The sequence below is a fragment of the Meriones unguiculatus genome, chromosome 8 (assembly GCF_030254825.1).
Source record: "Meriones unguiculatus strain TT.TT164.6M chromosome 8, Bangor_MerUng_6.1, whole genome shotgun sequence".
Classification (NCBI taxonomy): domain Eukaryota; kingdom Metazoa; phylum Chordata; class Mammalia; order Rodentia; family Muridae; genus Meriones; species Meriones unguiculatus.
This window is the reverse complement of record NC_083356.1, coordinates 19,691,107-19,708,398: the sequence shown is the minus strand read 5'-3', so window position 1 is coordinate 19,708,398 and position 17,292 is coordinate 19,691,107. Positions and strand designations below refer to the sequence as shown.

The window sequence follows — 17,292 nt, the reverse complement described above, 5'->3', positions numbered from 1 at the left end:
GAGACAGAGGCAGGAGGATCTCTGTGAGTCTGAGGCTAGCCTTGTCTCCATAGCTAATTCAGAACAGCCAGGGTTACACAGGGGGTAAGTCATGGCTACACAGAGAAACCCTGTTTCTGGGAAAAACAAAACAGGCCCCCAATAGACTCCTAAATTTGAATGCTTAGTCACCAGAGAGTGGGACAATTTGAGGATTAGAAGGATCAGGAGGCGTGGCCTTGTTGGAGAAAGTGTGTCACTGCAGGTGGTCTTTTAGGTTCCAAAAGCCCATGCCGCCTGTTTTTGATAAAACATTTGGTTTTCCATTTTACCAATAAAGGCTCAGAAGCCAGATGCTGGGGTGAAAGCTCAGAGAAGCAGAGAAAGCACCCAGGTGACCGTCCTCCTCAGGAATGTCCCAATGTAGTCTGGTCTACACAGCAAGCTCCCAGGACCACACAGAGAGATGCTGTCCCAAAACAAAACCAAAAACAAACTTGGAAGCTAAGTTGTTCCTGGACTTGGCGACCTGTGCATTTAAGCCCAGAGCTCTGGAGGCAAAGGCAGGAGGATTGCTGAGTCTGAGACAAGCATGGACAGCAGCATCAGGCCAACATGAGGTCAAGAGCTTCTCAGCCGTAGTGTCAGCTTTGTCCTCTCACTGTCCACACTGTCTCACACTAGGACCTATACCTACACACCTGTGAATGGCATTGCTGTGCTGTGGTCTTGTTTGTTTGGGTAGCCTGAGGAACCCGGTCTACAATTTGTTCGTCCAAGTTATAGGTATAACTTCGCCTGACAGGCGGATGAAAGCCAGGAATAGCCAGGCCGCCCCCTTCCTACAGGCAGGCCTCCATGTTGGAGGACTGACTACACATTTTCAGTCCTTCTGTGGCAGCTCTGAGAAACTAGTAGACCCCTCTTGCCGAAGGCAAGGAAGGAGGTGTGTGTAACAGGTGGAGCACCCAGCAGCAGGTCAGCTGAGCTAAGACTGGTAAACCCAATAACGTGAGGGGGTCGGGAGATGGCAAGCCCAGCACCAAAGGTTCAATAACCAAGATAAGTAACATTTAATTCAAAGAGCTATTTATTTATTTTGTAGTTTTGAAACACACAGCCTCACGTGGCCCAGGCTCTTTCTACACAGCTGGGGATGGTGTAAATTCCTAATCTGCCTGCCTCTACCTCCCAAGGGCTAGGATTTCAGATGTATACCACCACGCCCGGCATGATAAGTAATATTTTAATATAATAAAATTAAATAGGGGTATTAGATGGCTGTCTGCTAGTGCTATACTCAAAGAACTTTATTTCTTAGAAAAATTTCAAGGAAATAAGGTTTATGTTATACAGTTCTTTAAATCTAGGTCATCAGCCGGGTGCAGTGGGGCACACACATAATCCCAGCACTCCGGGAGGCAGAGACAGGAAGATCTCTGTGAGTTCGTGGCCAGCCTGGTCTACAGAGTGAGTCTACGGCCTTGTCTTAAAAAAAACAAAGACAAAAAAACAGACAATAAAGTAAAATAAAATAAATCCATGTCATCTTCCATGAGCTGGTGACAGACCAGAGACCCTTCACAACATAGAGTGTGTGACAGATGCCTCACCTTTCTGTGCACTTACCTCACAGGGGCTCACTTACCTGAAGCAGGAAAATCGGGCCTGGGTTAGCTTGCACCCACCCTGGGGCCAGTCCCCAGTCAGCACCATTGTGCCCCTTTCATAATGTCATGTAGGACGCCCCCAAAGAGAGGTCGGGGATATGGCAGCATTAACACCCAGGGCTAGTCTCCAGGAATTAGAAGTTGAGCTGAGAGTGGCCTCATGACAGCCTTGGAGGAAACCACTCGCCTGAGCTTCGCAGAGACCAGAGTGCAATTGTTGATCCATGCTGGCTGCTGTCCTGACTCCTGCAAGGATTTTCCTTTCCACCAAGATGGAGCTAGAGGAAGAGCTTTGTGTAGGAGTATTCATTCTCCCTACTTTATTGGACTCTTATACCTCCCCCCACACCTTCCAACCCTTATTAGGATGGAACTCTAGGCAGAGAAAGAAGACTAGAGGGGTAAGGGGTGTAGACATTTTTAGACTACTTCCTGCTAATTAGGGCCGTTCGTTGGGTTTTGGGGGGCAAGTTCAGACTTTGTCAGAATATCTCAAACATCTTCTTGTCTCCTTTCTTTCAACCACTTGATAAACTAGCAACCAGGAGCAGTAGGGGAGAGCAGCAGCGTCTTCTCGGAAGTCCCCATTCCTCTGGGCTCTGACATTTACACCTTCTCAAGAGTCCCCAGAATTCCAAACATAAACTATCTGCAGTTGGCAGAGACCACACCTCTGCTAGAGCATGAGGCAAATCATAATCACCAGCTGTGACGTAGCCCCACATCCCACACCTGGGATTAAAACGGAAACATAGTCACATGACATAACTGGGTTTTAAAAGAAACCAAAACTCTCACCTCACCCTTGTTGGTGGCCCACCCTAGTGTTCCAATCTACGATATTATTGAGTTGGACCTAGAAAGGAGCATGTTGTGGGGTATTCACCAGAGAAGACTGCTCAGACGTGGGTTTAAGCCAATAGAAGGTCTTTATTTTGGGCTGGAGAGATGGTTCATCGATGTAAAGGCTAGGTTCACAACTGTAAGTGTAAGAAAGTATTTATTAGCCAGCTAGTAACTACAGTGGGTGTTTGGGAACCGAGTGTAGCCCCAAGCTTTTCTCAGGGTGAGCTTTTAAGCACAAAAAAACATGTTTTGGGTTGATGTACTTCTGTTAATAAGAACAGTATGCAGGAACAGAACTGCAGAAGCCAGAAAGCAAGTTAGTACATTTTGAGAATTTCCCAGAACTATATGGGAAATATAGTTAGGTCTTTTAGTTTTGGGTGTGGTACTATCTACTCGCTGAGTTGTTTGCTTTGGTTTTTCAGGATACGGTTATCTGTGTAGCTCTGGCTGTCCTGGACTCTCTTTGTAAACCAGGCTGGCTTTGAACTCACAGTGATCCGCCAGCCTCTGCCTCCCTGAGTACTGGGATTAAAGGCATATACCACCATGCCTGGCTCTACCTGCTGAATTTTCCAGCCTGAATGGTACTTCCATCATGGTCTGGCACTGGTTACAGAGTACGTAATAAATACTGGTGCCTGTAGGCCAGCAACAAGCATGGAGCCACCCACAGGCCACAGTGACATGGAGGTCAGCTAAGGAGGGGTAAGCATGGGCAGCCGAGAGGAGGAGACCACTGTCCAGTTCTTGCTGTGGTCTCAGTTCCTCTCCTCTAACTCAGCTCCTGCCTCATTTGCCACACTGAAGGGTGCAGCAGAGAGCGCCTGCCTCCATTCCACTGGAACTTCTGAGCCTCTGGTCTTCAGATGTCTGGATTTCCAGCGAGGACAGGGTCAGAGCCTTTGCTGACCCTAGTGAGTGACAAGTTGGCATGTGCAGTGTGACCAGCAGTGCCAGGCCCACAAGTGCCATTTGATCAAAAGCTTGGGGGTCATTTTTCTGTTTTCCTCATGTCTGCCCACCCTAACCACAGGCCCTTGGCATGAGGAGGACACTGCCCTATCTATCCCCGTGTGGAAGACTGTTGGGGGAGAGATTGACCTGCCAAGAGACAAAGGGAGAATAAAAGACACAGAGGCCAGTGGCAGGTGACAAGAACCTTACCTAGGGCAGGCAGTGGTGGTACATGCCCTTTATCTCAGCACTCAAGAGGCAGAGGTGGAGGCAGGTGGATCTCTGTGAGTTCAAGCCAGCCTAGTCTACAGAGCAAGTTCCAGGGCTGACAGGGCTACACAGAGAAAACTTGAAAAAGCAAAACACAGCACACACATACACAAAGGGCCCAAACCCGTGGGCCTCAGCAAAGTCTCTGGCACTTATTTACAGTTTTCTCAGTGTTCTCAGATCTGGCCTAAGAATCGTCCAGGTTCTGAGTCTGGCCTTCCTGATCAATTCAACAACCTCAGACATGTTAAAAATATTCCAGGGCCCTGGTTGCCACCCTCTCACAAGCTATGTAAGTAGTACTCTTGCGACAGCCCAGTGGTGTAACCTGCAGTACCAGTCAGCCCTCTACAGTTAGCTCGGCTCCTCTGGTCGAGACCCCTCCCTGCGTTACAGAGCAGGTGACTGACTTGTGGCCAACCTCGAAGCAGCTCACCCGACACCTGTACACTGTGAAGATTTACACGGCGGGTTCGTAAATCACCTCACGCCACAGGTTCCACGTGGGAGGCTTTATTAGAGTCTCTGGGTGGGGCGAGAGGAGAGAGAGAGAGAGGAGAGGCGGGGGAGGGGGGACCTGGAAGGGGGGGACCCAGCGCATGCGCAGGACGAACAGATGCTTGTCTCGCCAGGGTGGTGAAAGGACTTGACTCCGCTGAGTTTCCGGAAGTGGCCGCAGGGGTGTCTGAGGTCCCCTGGGAGCTGGCCGTAGAGATGCTTGTTTACCTATTCCAACAGCTACCATGTTCACACATAAGCACCGCGCACAGCTCCTTTGGAACTTAACTCCCAGCTTTGGATGCCCCGCTCCCTCCCTCCCCTCCCTCCCTCTCCCCGCCCCGCCCCGCCCCCACCTCACCCCGCCAACACACCCGGAGGGAAAGAACCTCTGGGGCTGTGTATCTAGCTTGCTTTGCCTCATCTCTAAACAACGCCTTCTTTTTTATAATTTATTTACTTTTTTATGAGTTACGGTTTATTCACTTTGTATCCCAGCCGTAGCCCCCTCCCTCGTCCCCTCCCAATCCCACCCTCCTTCCCTCATCTCCTCCCACACCCCTCCCCGAGTCCTCTGTTAGGGGAGGTCCTCCTCCCCTTCCCTCCGACCGCAGCCTGTCAGGTCTCATCAGGATTGGCTGCTTTCTCTTCCTCTGTGGGTGGTAGGGCTGCTCCCCGCTCAGGGGGAGTAAACCCGCCTTCTAACCCAAGAGCAAGCGCAACAACTTAGCTCAAAGCAGAGGACAAAAAGCAAGCTTGCCTCCTTTCTAAGAGCTCAAATGCCCAGGCTATGGATGAGTGTCTTTCCTGATCCCGTGTAGCTTGAGTGAGGGCCCTGAGGTTCTCCTAAAAAAAAGCCAGAGAAGAGCCGGCAGTGGTAGCAAACAGTTTTAATCCAGCCTGGTCTACAGAGTTCTAGGACAGCCGGGGCTACACAGAAGCCCTGTCTCAAAAAATCAAAGGGGGAAAAAAAGTCAGAGAAAGTAGTGAGACAGCCATGGGGCTGCTGCCTGGTGATGGTCTGTGGCCCGTGGCCATCTTCACGGTCATCTTCATATTGCTGGTAGACCTGATGCATCGGCGCCAGCGCTGGACTGCGGGCTACCCACCAGGCCCTGTGGCATGGCCTGTCCTAGGTAACCTGCTGCAGATGGACTACCGGAATACTCCACACAGCTTCCACAAGGTGAGGAGATAGGCTGGTGGAGGGCAGCAGACGCAGAGTTTTCCTAGCAGCGCGTGGTGTGGGAGCAACAGGTCCTCAAGAGGAAAGGTTGAAGTTTCTCGGCCTCCTGAAGGAGGGCACTTGCAAGCCCAAGGACATTCAACTTTTCAAGGGCAAAGACACGAAGGCCAGGAGGTGGTGTGGAGGAATTTTAATTCAGCAACTTGTCTGTTCTGCTCACATCCATCCGAAGACCTTCAAGGTCTGTGTGATCGGGCTAGAAAGCAGACACGCCCTTAGTATACACCTTTAATGAAGGTATGTTAGTTTGTAGAAGGAAGCACCAATGTTTGAAAGTGATGTCTAATTGAGAGGCAGACAAGTGAGGTATCAGAGAAAGATTTGACAGAATAGGATATGCCCAACTCTCACTGTTACGCCCAAGGCCACAAAGACCACCACAGAGCTGATTCCAGTGCAAACACAGTAGGGTCTTTATTACAAGCCTGAGCTCAAGCCACGAAGCGGTTCTCCAGTGTAGAGCCCTGAGCTCAGGGCGAGCGAGAGGGTTGTTTATTGGGGTTACAGCAAGGTTTGGGGAATTCCAGCTTGGCAGTTCTATGATTGATTGACATTTAGCCAATGCCGGGTGTCCTGAGGGCCAAACCGTAACCCAACCTGTTGTAAAGAACTGGGTAAACTTCGGGTGGTCACTGATTGGCCACTGCTAGGGGTGATGGTTAAATATTACCCAGTAGGACTCCTGGAAGGTCTGGTCTAGGCTATTCCTTGGATACGGGATTTTATGGTCTTATTCCTGGAATTGGTGACCCATGGCCTAGTTCCTGGGACTGATGACTTTGGGGAGAGGGGAGGGGGCTTGTCAGGCCTGGTTGTCTCCTCAGGAGAGTTGAAAGAGAGGCCCCTTAAGAGCGCAGCACAGAGGGAGAAAGGAGGCAGAGTTTACCTGGAGAGTTTTAAAGAGACATGTTGCCAACAGAGCACAGGCTAGGCACAGGGGAAGACAGAACGAGCCAGAGAATGAGGAGCCAAAAGATTAGAACAGATTGTCAAAGTTAGTGTGAGGCTAGGCAGAACAATTCAGTCAGAAGTGGGAGAAGCCAGTTTGAATCATTTAGCTATATTGTTTGTTTGGTTTGGTGTTTTTGTTTTGAGACACGGTTTCTCTGTGTAGCCCTGGCTGTCCTGGAACTCACTCTGTAGACCAGGCTGGCCTTGGAACTCATAGAGATCCATCTGCCTCTGTCTCCCCGAGTGCTGGGATTAAAAGTGTGTCCCGCTCTCCCCTGGCTTGGAGAAGAGTTTGAACCAGAGTTGAGTTGAACCAGCCAGCCAGAGTTTGAAAGAGCTAGAAAGGCTGAGCTTGTTCAGCAGTAAGTCTCAGAGGCTGAAAACAGTCTGGGCCTAGATTAGATTTTACAGAGGCTAGAAGCTTCCAGGCCTAGGCCTAGACTGGCAGTCAGAGGCAGTAAGCCTCAGAGAGGACAATTACCCCAGGCAAATAAAGGATACCTTTACAATGTGGGGCATGATTTGACAGCAGGTTTGGGATTAGTTAGAGCAGAAGTCACGGAGCCCCAAGTCCCCTGTGATCGGTTGCTCAGTGAATGAAGTGTCTGGGATTCGGGAGAGGGATCAGGGTCTAATGCAGCATGTTAGTGAGGAAACTAAGAGGAGAGAGGTGATGTGTGATCTGAGCTCTCACTGTCGAACCCGAGATTCATCATGTGCGGTGAGATGCTATGGGGCCCAGTGGCAGTGTCCCAGCTCTGGCAAGGTCACAGCAGGGTGGTCGCTCATCTATGATGAGTCCTTTGCTGAGTGTGGAAGATGAGACACCCCAACCACAAAGGCCCAATCTCAGGCAGGAGATGAGACTCTGACTGTCATTATCCACTAGGCTCAGCTTCCAGATGTCGAATGGTGATGGTGGTGGTGGTGGTGGTGGTGTGTGTGTGTGTGTGTGTGTTTTCTGTTTCTCTCAGGGCCAGTTAGAGCACTTTTAGAGTGAGGTACCAAGCTGGGGTGTGGAAAAGGTTTTCCACAGAGCATTACAGTTTAGGTCTTTTAGAATGAGATCGAAGTGGAAACTCAGGTGTTCCAAAGCCTATGGCGATACCAAAGCTCTTGGCTAAGCTGCTGTGCTGAGCACACCGGAGATTCGGGGAAGAAGCTCATGCCTGGTCAGCTTGCAGCCAGGGCCCAGGCCTGGCAAGATCCAGGCCAAGAGGGCTGGAGGTCAGGCTCTGTGAGACTTGGCCTGGCAGAAATAAATGACAAATCTCAGACTGCTGTGGTAGAAGGCTAATAGTATCATGCAGCACAAAACCCCAGCACGTTTATTTGACATCAGGGATTTATAAACCTTGGGCAGTGGGAGGGATTTCGAGGGTGAACGTGTTTGATTCAATAGGTCAGGGGGTCAGGGATAATGAATTTACATGTAATGGTACAGTGCCTCATTTTTCATGCAGCAGCATGGTCCTATCATGAGAAGGAAAATACAGTCCTTAATTATCTTAGGGCTGAGGGGGAAATCTCCAAGTACAGTTGAAAGTCACTGCTGAAGACTAAGATCCTCAGCAGGATGGGACATTTCTAGGAATTCCCAGATGCTTGCTGGACCAGTTTTCTTATCAGGAAAGAGGCTCCTTACAAATTCGGGGTCACCCAGATCAGGGAGAGGAGCTTCTAGGCCTTGATGAGAAAAGGGGAGTCCCATGATAGAGTCATCATAGACCCAGCGCGAACAAATGACTATCTGGAGATGTCAGACTTCAACCTAGTCCAGCAAAGCCCCGTAGCAGGTAGACCATTTGCCCAGGCTATGTAAGGTTCTGAGTTCTGTAACAAGCAACACACACAAATGCATGTGTCTGTGCATGTATGAGCAATACGTTAAGGCTCTCCTGGTGAGCCTGGTTCTAGCCTTTGCTAGGGACCGTCACTTTGTAAGCGCTTTGTTCCTCCACTTTAGCTTCGGTGTCGCTATGGTGACGTGGTCAGCCTGCAGATGGCCTGGAAGCCCGTGGTCGTGATCAGTGGATTAAAGGCCGTGCACGAGGTGCTGGTGACCTGTGGAGAGGACACTGCTGACCGCCCTCCATTACCAGCCTATGAGAACCCAGGCTTCGGGCCTAAATCCAAAGGCAAAGGGCTGCGGCGACAGGGGACTGGGGTGGGCAAAAGCGGTGTCACAGGTTGGCTTGTGGGCAGCAGAGGAAGGACCCGGGTAGTGATGGAGTCAAGCAATGCAACAAAAGGTTGCTGAGGGCTGAGAGCAGAGGGCAGCATGGCCAGGTGTCCTTGGTCACGCACAGATGTGTCTGCAGGTGTGGTCCTTGCACCTTACGGGCCCGAGTGGCGAGAGCAGCGGCGATTCTGTGTGTCCACCCTGCGCAACTTTGGCCTGGGCAGGAAATCGCTGGAGCACTGGGTGACGGAGGAGGCTGGCCACCTCTGTGACGCCTTCAGCGACCATGCTGGTGGGTGATGGCTGAGGGATGCAGATGGGCACAGGGAGACAGAAACAATGTCTTGACATGTTTGCATCTCCACTCCCAGGGAGCCCCTTCAATCCAAAAACCCTCCTGAACAAATCGGTGTGTAATGTGATCTCCTCCCTCATTTATGCCCAACGCTTTGAGTATGGAGACCCTTACTTCACCAGCATTTTGAAAATAATAGAAGAACATTTAGAAGATGTTTCTGGCTTCATTCCTGAGGTAGGAGGCCCAGGGCAGCCGGCAGAGCCACTTCTGTGTGGTCTATTCTCCCAGAGGAAGCTGTGTACCAAGGCCAGGGGAGAAGCCTTATGGGAGTGAACTGCAGGAGGATAGGCCTGTTGACAAACCTGTGACAACAGGAGGGGAGAAGTGGACCCAGCTCAGGGTTTCTAGAGAGCGAGAGGACCTGTGCCCTCTGTCTACACAGAAGCCACATATGGCTGTGGTTTCCAGGGTAAAATATTTTTGTTCACCTGGGGCTGCAAGAGCCTCAAGGCTGTGACTAGGAGGAGGCAGGTGATGGCCCAGGTCCATTGTGAGGGAGGCTGGCGGCTGAGACTGGTCCACGTGGACACTGAGCATAGCTAGCCCCGAGGGCCAGCCAAATGCTGAACGAGTAGGAAGCTTTCCAAGTAGCCTGGAGACCTGAGTTTGAGGCCTGGGACCCCTGTAGGGTAGAGACAATTGATCCTGTCACTTGCTCACACACACCATGGTATATGAGCCCCATCCACGATAGTGATTCATTAATGATTAATTACTTTTACAAAGAGGAAGCCCTGAGACTCCCTCTGTGGCTGTTGCAGGCTCTCAACATGTTCCCGGTGCTCCTGAGCATCCCAGGCCTGGCTGACAAGGCCTTCCCACGGCAAAAGGTATTTATGGCCATATTCGAGAATCTGTTGAGTGAGCACAAGACGACCTGGGACCCTTCCCAGCCACCCCGAGACCTGACTGATGCCTTCCTGGCTGAGGTGGAGAAGGTGAGGGACAGCTGTGGAGATGGGGTCAGAGGCATTGGTTAAAGTGTCCTGTGATTCGAGGCCAGGCAGGTAGAGCCTGTGTGTCACTCTGTCTCAGCGCCTAGGCTGTCTGAAGACAGTTGGCGAGTATTAAGGGGTTTCTTCCCTTTCTCTCCTGAGCCCATGTTCTCTGCCTGGCACAGGCCAAGGGGAATCCTGAGAGCAGCTTCAATGATGAGAACCTGCGCATGGTGGTGGCCGACCTGTTCACGGCGGGGATGGTGACCACGTCAACCACACTGTCCTGGGCCCTGCTGCTCATGATCCTGCACCCGGATGTGCAGTGTGAGCCTGCCTGGGGCTGGGAGGGAGGGAAGATAGAGGCACACTCTCAGATACCTTATCTGAGGTACTTGTGGCTTCCAGCCCTAGCTTGACCCAGACTCTACAAGGGTGAAGCCATCTTTCTCCCATGGACCCAGCCCTTAACATAGAGGTAGTAAAGGGACAAGGGGCATTCCCCTGGGGCTCCTTCCCTGAGGGGTCCTGTACGCCCAGGCCGTGTCCAGCAGGAAATCGATGAAATCATAGGGCAGGCGCGGCGTCCAGAGATGGCTGACCAGGCCCGCATGCCCTACACCAATGCTGTGGTCCATGAGGTGCAGCGCTTTGCAGACATCGCTCCAGTGAATTTTCCACATATGGCATCCCGTGACATCGAAGTGCAGGGCTTCCGCATCCCCAAGGTAGGCATGGGCACCCTTGCCCCAGGATCCTTCTAGGTAAACAAGGGTGGTAAAGAACAAGACCACCACATCCTGGATTTCCAACCTGGTTGTGAGAATACTGCAGCCATTGCCCAAGGATCCCTTGGGGAAGAGGGATGCCCAATGATTTGAGCCTCAGGGATCCTAGGAAGTACAGCACAAAGGAACAGGGCTGGTTTGGGCCTCCATGGGAGACTACTCACAGGACACTCCTCCAGGGCATAGAGAAGATGCTGAGAGGCTCCAGAGTTGAGGGTGAGTGAAAGGATCCAGTGTGTGAGGTAGAGACTGCGCATGTGATCATAGTGACCAGGGTCTCCACAGCTCCGCCCCAGTCCATGTCCACACCGTGTGTCTCCTGCCAGGGGACCACCCTCATCACCAACCTGTCCTCTGTGCTGAAGGACGAGACTGTGTGGGAGAAGCCCCTCCAGTTCCATCCTGAACACTTCCTGGATGCTCAGGGCCACTTTGTGAAGCATGAGGCCTTCATGCCATTCTCAGCAGGTGCCTGTGGGGTTCCTGGCTCCTTGTGTCTTCCCAGGGTGCCGTGGAGGGTGGAGCATGAATGAGGTCCCAGGCTGACTGAGCCCCTCTCCCACCCACAGGCCGGCGAGTATGCCTGGGGGAGCCCCTGGCCCGCATGGAGCTCTTCCTGTTCTTCACCTGCCTCCTGCAGCGCTTTAGCTTCTCGGTGCCCGATGGACAGCCCCGGCCCAGCGACCACCGTGTCTTTGCAATCCCAGTTGCCCCCTCTCCCTATCAGCTGTGTGCTGTGGTGCGCTAATTCCAGTCCTGCTCTGCAGGGCGGCCTGAGCCATGCAGGACAGATCAGTCTTGTGGCTGCTGCTGTTTCCTGCTCTAAACTCAATCCCTGCTGTCTCTGCTGGGTCCTCAGATAATAGTCGTCAACCAACCTGCCTCACCCCCTCATGCTCCCAAGGGACAACTAAAATGCTGTGAGAAGAGAGTGTGTTGGGCCTGGAGCATGGGCAGAGGGCTACAGTTTCAGAACTTGGGAGCCTATCCTGCTCTCTATAGCAAAGTTAACTACATAATGAGAGCTTGTTGTTGCCAGAGCCCGCTGACAGAGTTGAATGGTTCTTGAGTCGGGAGTGAGGATTGAAATTAATAAGCCAACACACACACATGGGACCTTTCTGAGAGGCTCTAGTAGAAGCTAGCCCACCTTGCTTTATTCTAGACTGACCATTTTAAGACAGAACAAAAACACAATAAATGAATTCACAGGGAAGTCAAGCAAAAGGTGACTTTGATAAGACATCCCACCTGCTGTCTAAACAAAAGGCGCTAGGCTTGGTAGCTTATCACTGACTCCAGTGAAGGCCAGGGCGAAAGCAGTCTTTCCACTGAGATCTAAATAACAAAGCAGCCTGGCAGACCAGGGGCTCCCAACAGGTCTCCCTTTTTTATATTTTAAAAACTGACCATAACTTAAGATTGATGGAGCAGAAGATTGTGCCTGTCTTAGGTTGTCTCTCTTTTTTTTTTTTTTGTAATTTTTATTAATTACAGTTTATTCACTTTGTATCCCAGCTGTAGCCCTCTCCCCGATCCCATCCCTAATCCCATCCTCCCTCTTCTCCTATGCCCCTCCCCCAGTTCAATGATAGGGGAGGTCCTCCTCCCCTTCCATCTGACCCTAGTCTTTCAGGTCTCATCAGGACTGGCTTCTTTGTCTTCCTCTGTGGACTGGTAAGGCTGCTCCCCCCTAGGTGGAGGTGATCAAAGAGCCAGCCCATGAGTTCATGTCAGGGATGGTCCTTGTTCCTATTACTGCGGAACCCTCTTGGACACTGAGCTGCCATGGGCTACTTCTGTGCAGGAGTTCTAAGTTATCTCAATGAATGGTCCTTGTTTGGAGTATCAGTCTCAGAAAGACCCCAGTGCCAAAACTTTTGGATTCTATTGCTCTCCTTGTGGAGCTCCTGTCTCTATCTCCCCCTTCTTTCATAAGATTCCCTGCACTCTGCCCAAAGTTTGGCTATGAATCTCAGCATATGTTTTGATACCCTGCTGGATAGAGTCTTTCAGAGGCACTCTGTGATAGGCTCTTGTCCTGTTCCCTGTTTTCTCCCTCTTCTAATTTCTGTCTTGTTTGCCCTTCTGAATGAAGACTGAGCATCTTACCCAGGGAGGTTTGTCTCTTAAAAGATATATTCTTACCTTTCATTGGTACATGAATTCCATAATTCATGCCCTGTCTTAGGTTGAATCTTTTTTAGAGAGAGCTTACCCATTTTTGACTACCAACCTCCACTAGGGTAGATACTGGGGCTTAATCTTATGCAGATCAGCTCAGCTTTAACATACTAAAAGGCCTTCAGGAAGTTTTTAATTGTCACTAGTAGGAGATAGGCTCCTAAAAAGAGTAATAAGCCATGTCCAAATAACATTCCATAATGTTACACGATGACCACTTGTATAAAAACCAAGCCTGAGAAACATTCACAGGAGCCATAATAAAAAGCTGTTGAACAATCAGAACCATTTGAAAGCTTAGAAATACAGTTTGTTAGTTTACATTGATGGCAAGAAACATTAAAGTTTGAATCTTGTATAAACGTTAACATTTCCAAACAGCAAAGCATAAGGAGAATTTACATAGGCAGTTACAGGGCCTCCCAAGAGTTTCTGTGGCAATCTTCCATATATATAGGTCTGCTGAAAAACAGAATCAGCTCAAAGTCCCATAGCCAGTCCTCTTTTCCATTCTTCCTGATTTTGTTGAGAATTGTCCTCATTACCAGATCAATCAAGTCCAGTCACATTGTATAAGAGGTTTCTCTGTATAACATCTCCCAGGAGCAGAATGAAACAAAGGTTGGTCAAGAGCATAAGCCCAATAGAGCTAGCTGTCTGTTCACCATCAGAACAGAATTCACCATGCTCAACAGCAGGAACATCCTCCTTCCGGGGAACAACTGCAAATTGTAACAGCCTTTCTCAGATCCACCTGTCTCCTTTTGCATCCTAAGGACGCACAAACATGTCCTCTTCCCCATATTAATATGGGGTTGGGGCCCTGCTGTATTCCAGTAATCAGATCTTTCCATTTTACTTGAGTATAATTATCTTTGGTATTAGGGTGCCACAATCGAACAGCCGCAGAATGGCCAGGTATATCCACATTTAAAAAATTTTAAAGAGCATGATTAAGATTTGGGTATATGACTCCCCTTTTTTATTTTTGCAATTGGTTCTTTTTTTTTTTTAATTTTTATTTTTATGTACATTTGGTATTGGGCATACATATATGTCTGTGAGGGAGTCAGATCCACTGGAATTTGAGTTACACACCAGACAGTTGTGAGCTGCCATGTAGGTGCTGGGAATTGAACCAGGGTCCTCTAGAAGAGCAGTCAGTGTTCTTAACTGCTGAGCCATCTCTCCATTCCCCTGCAATTGGTTCTTAAGAGATCCATGAGCATATTCCATAGTTCCTTGGCCTTGAGGATTATATGGAATACCTGTTTTATGACTTATATTCATTTGTGCACAGAAACGCTGAAAAGCATGTTAATATATGCAGTACCATCATCAGTCTTTATAATGGAAGGAATACCAACTGTAGCAAAACACTTTAAGCAATGACTTATAACATGTTTGGTGGCTTCTCCTGCTAAGGGAGTTGCCATGATAAATCCCAAAAGTATCAATTGTTATGTGAATTGTTTAGAATGGTTTTAACCCTAGGTTTTAAGTAAGTTAACTTTATGTTACAGATTTTAACCATACCCAGTAACCAATAATCTATAACCAAGACATTAAACATGGTAAATTTATACCTTTAAGACAGAGAGACAAAACACCTTGCTACTTGTGAATCTGATTTTTTTATGACCATAGAAGCTTTGTAGTATAATTAACCATTAGCTTTCTTACTGGAAAAACCGAGAAGCTGCCCCCCCTACCTTTTTTCCCCCTTAGCTCTGAGTGATTTTAGCCTTAGCTGGACACTGCTCAGCAAGTTCTAACTTCCACAACATGATCTTCTGCTGAACATTCTCTTGCAAATTGCTTCCGGTCCCCTGGGCAGAGGGGACAAGGACTCTAACAGAACTTGAGTAAAAGCTGATGTAAGACAATATTGAGAGCATGTAGTTTTCAATTCCTTTAATTGTTTAAGAGATATAGGTACATGGACTCTCACCATATTACCCTGTCCATCAGTTTGCTCTAGCACTGGAAAACCATAAAACTCAGTTATATCTTTTCCATTGTACCTAGAGTGTTCTTCCTCCAGCTCTGCAAACTTATCAGAATCTGAGTCATTCTCAAAGTCTTCTAACAAGAAATTATTATCATTAGGAGGGACATACAGCTCTTCTGGAGGAGCTGATGGTCTAATCTCCTTTTGTCTTGAAGCTTACCATTTTTCTATCCTTTTTCTCTTTAACCCTAAAAGTTTCACTTTCTCAGTTCCATGCTGCATATACAGACTATTTCTAATTAAATTCTATACAAAAAACTGTACTGCCTTGTCCCATTTTTACTCTCAGATTTACTCACCGCACCCTTTTATTTTACAATTCGAGTTTGCCAACTCCTGAGGTGTCCTTCACCACTTCCCTATATCTCAAGCCCCACGTTTGGGCGCCAAACTTAATAAACCAACACACAATACATGGGACCTTTCCTAGAGGCTCTAGTAGAAGCTAGCCGCCTTGCTTTATTCCAGACTGACCCTTTTAAGTCAGAGCAAAAGCACCTTAGTACAATGAATGAATTCACAGGGAAGTCAAGCAAAAGCTGTGACTTTGACAAGACATCCCACCTGCTGTCTCAAACAAAAGGAGCTAGGCTTGGTAGCTTATCACTGACTCCAGTGAAGGCCAGGGCGAAAGCAGTCTTTCCACTGAGATCTAAATAACAAAGCAGCCTGGCAGACCAGGGGCTCCCAACAGCTTGTATCATAAAAATAAAAAGAAAGAGGGAGAGAGAGAGTTGTGCTGGTGTTCAGGAGTGACAGATGACCCTATGTCACCCATAAAGACCTATGAACAGTCATAGGTTTGTGACAGACTGCTGGTAGACATCAGGACTCCATGAGTGTCAGGGACAGATAGAAATGGATTTCTGCTAAGAGTCAGCACTGCTCCTGCCTGGGTGACAAAAGATGGCAGTGGTCCCCAAGACCCTGAGGTGCCTTGAGGTGGTAAAAACGTTCACAGAACTAGAAGGACTGCTGTCCTTACATTGTTGTGCCTGATTCGAGAGACCCCAAAAGACCACTAGGAGTCAAGTCCGTTGCAGATCACACGAGGATCTTTATTCAAACTTAAGCTCGGGCAGCCAATCTTCCCTGTTGCAGCAGGTTAGAAAGTAAGGGCCTGAGTCTCAGGGAGGCAAAGTTTTTAAAGGGAAGAACAGTGAACAGTAAGCAGGGAATTCCAAGCCTTGCAGTTACAGAGAAGGGAAAGTTTTGGGTGGGGGTTCAGCAATCGAGATGTCCTTTAGGCAAATTGTTCCAAGCCACCAGGCCAAACCAACAGATATCTAAGATATCTTTACGATAGCCTGCTGGGTGGAGTGGAGGACCCATTAACACATTCTGTGGCATTTATGACAACCTGCAGGGTGGAGAGCTATGTGGCCCTTCTCAGAACCCAAAGGTGGGGGTCAAGTCACTCCAAGGTCAGTCAACTTAAGATAGAGTCTGAGAAACAAAATGGAGTCACCCCTGCCATCCTCAGTTTCTTCAACCTCTCAGGTTGATCACAGAGAGAAGGCATGGAAGAATTGCAGTGACAGTTCATGGTGATGGAAAGAGCCTGTCAGAGATCTGTCCAGACAGAAGTCAGGACTTCTAGCCACCAAGTGTGACTCAATTTGAGGATATTGCTCACAGGGAAGGTCACTGAATCTCACTGTCCAGGGGTTTGGTGGGTCCCATAGACACGGGGCACCCACATGGCTGACCCCAGTCTCCACACCCTCCAAGTTAGACCCTTTAAAAAAAAAAAAAAAAACCTCAGTTATGTTATGTGGACATGCTTTTGTTTTAATCCCAGGTGTGGGATACAGGGCTGCTTAAGTTTGTCCACAGCTGTTAACTATGATTGTCTTGTGCTTTGAGAGGGGCCTGATCTTTGCCAGCTGCAGATAGTTTAATTATGAGGACTGTAAGAGGTAATAAACGCCAGAGCTGGGAGAGAGTGGGAGGCAGGGAGGAGGAGGGCACCAAGAAAGAAGACGGCTGCTGCTGCTCCCCACTCATCCCACCACCCCCCAAATCTGAGGAAATAAAAACATATACGAATATTTACCAGCCTGACCGATTTATTTCTCATGGTGCTGGGAACTGATCGCAGGGCCTTATGCACTCAGCCAGCACACTCCAGGGCGCCTCCCCCAGCGCGTCCTCTCCATTTGCAGCATACAGCTCAGTGGTACAAGTCATTCCCAGTGCTCGGCCCCCTGCAGCGCCTCCCCAGACCCCTTCATCTGCTGACATGAAGCCCTGCACCCCACGACAGCAGCTGCCCTCGCTCTCCTCTGCACAACGCTGGCGCCCATCCTTCTGCCTCAGTTTCTGTGAGCTGACAGAGTGCGCTCATGCACTGTCTCTCTGTGACTGATTTAAGTCGTCAAGCCTCCTTCCTGTCCAGCAGGCATCACACTGGCTCT

The 17,292-nt window shown here is 49.2% G+C and overlaps 1 protein-coding gene across 2 annotated transcripts; it reads left to right on the top strand.

Moving 5' to 3' along the window:
* The first annotated feature begins 4,879 nt into the window (after nt 1-4,879).
* On the top strand, nt 4,880-15,138 carry LOC110554097 (cytochrome P450 2D3-like). 2 transcript variants are annotated; one of them, XM_060388985.1, is made up of 9 exons: nt 4,880-5,406; nt 8,384-8,555; nt 8,739-8,891; nt 8,971-9,131; nt 9,719-9,895; nt 10,078-10,219; nt 10,466-10,620; nt 11,007-11,148; nt 11,250-15,138. In XM_060388985.1, the coding sequence occupies exons 1-9, from the start codon at nt 5,218-5,220 to the stop codon at nt 11,426-11,428; spliced, it is 1,470 nt and encodes a 489-aa protein (XP_060244968.1). In that variant the 5' UTR covers nt 4,880-5,217; the 3' UTR covers nt 11,429-15,138. The 2 variants fall into 2 exon arrangements, with proteins under 2 accessions (XP_060244968.1, XP_060244967.1); XM_060388984.1 differs by having other exon boundaries at nt 10,433-10,620.
* The last annotated feature ends 2,154 nt before the right edge of the window (nt 15,139-17,292 follow it).

What these genes read in the sequence shown, in the direction of transcription:
- LOC110554097 (XM_060388984.1), top strand. Translation starts at nt 5,218, where the DNA reads ATGGGGCTGCTGCCTGGTGATGGTCTGTGGCCCGTGGCCATCTTCACG. An exon ending in CGCCTTCAGCGACCATGCTG is followed by an intron (nt 8,892 to 8,970) that starts GTGGGTGATGGC and finishes CTCCACTCCCAG; the next exon opens with GGAGCCCCTTCAATCCAAAA. An exon ending in AGGGCTTCCGCATCCCCAAG is followed by an intron (nt 10,621 to 11,006) that starts GTAGGCATGGGC and finishes GTCTCCTGCCAG; the next exon opens with GGGACCACCCTCATCACCAA.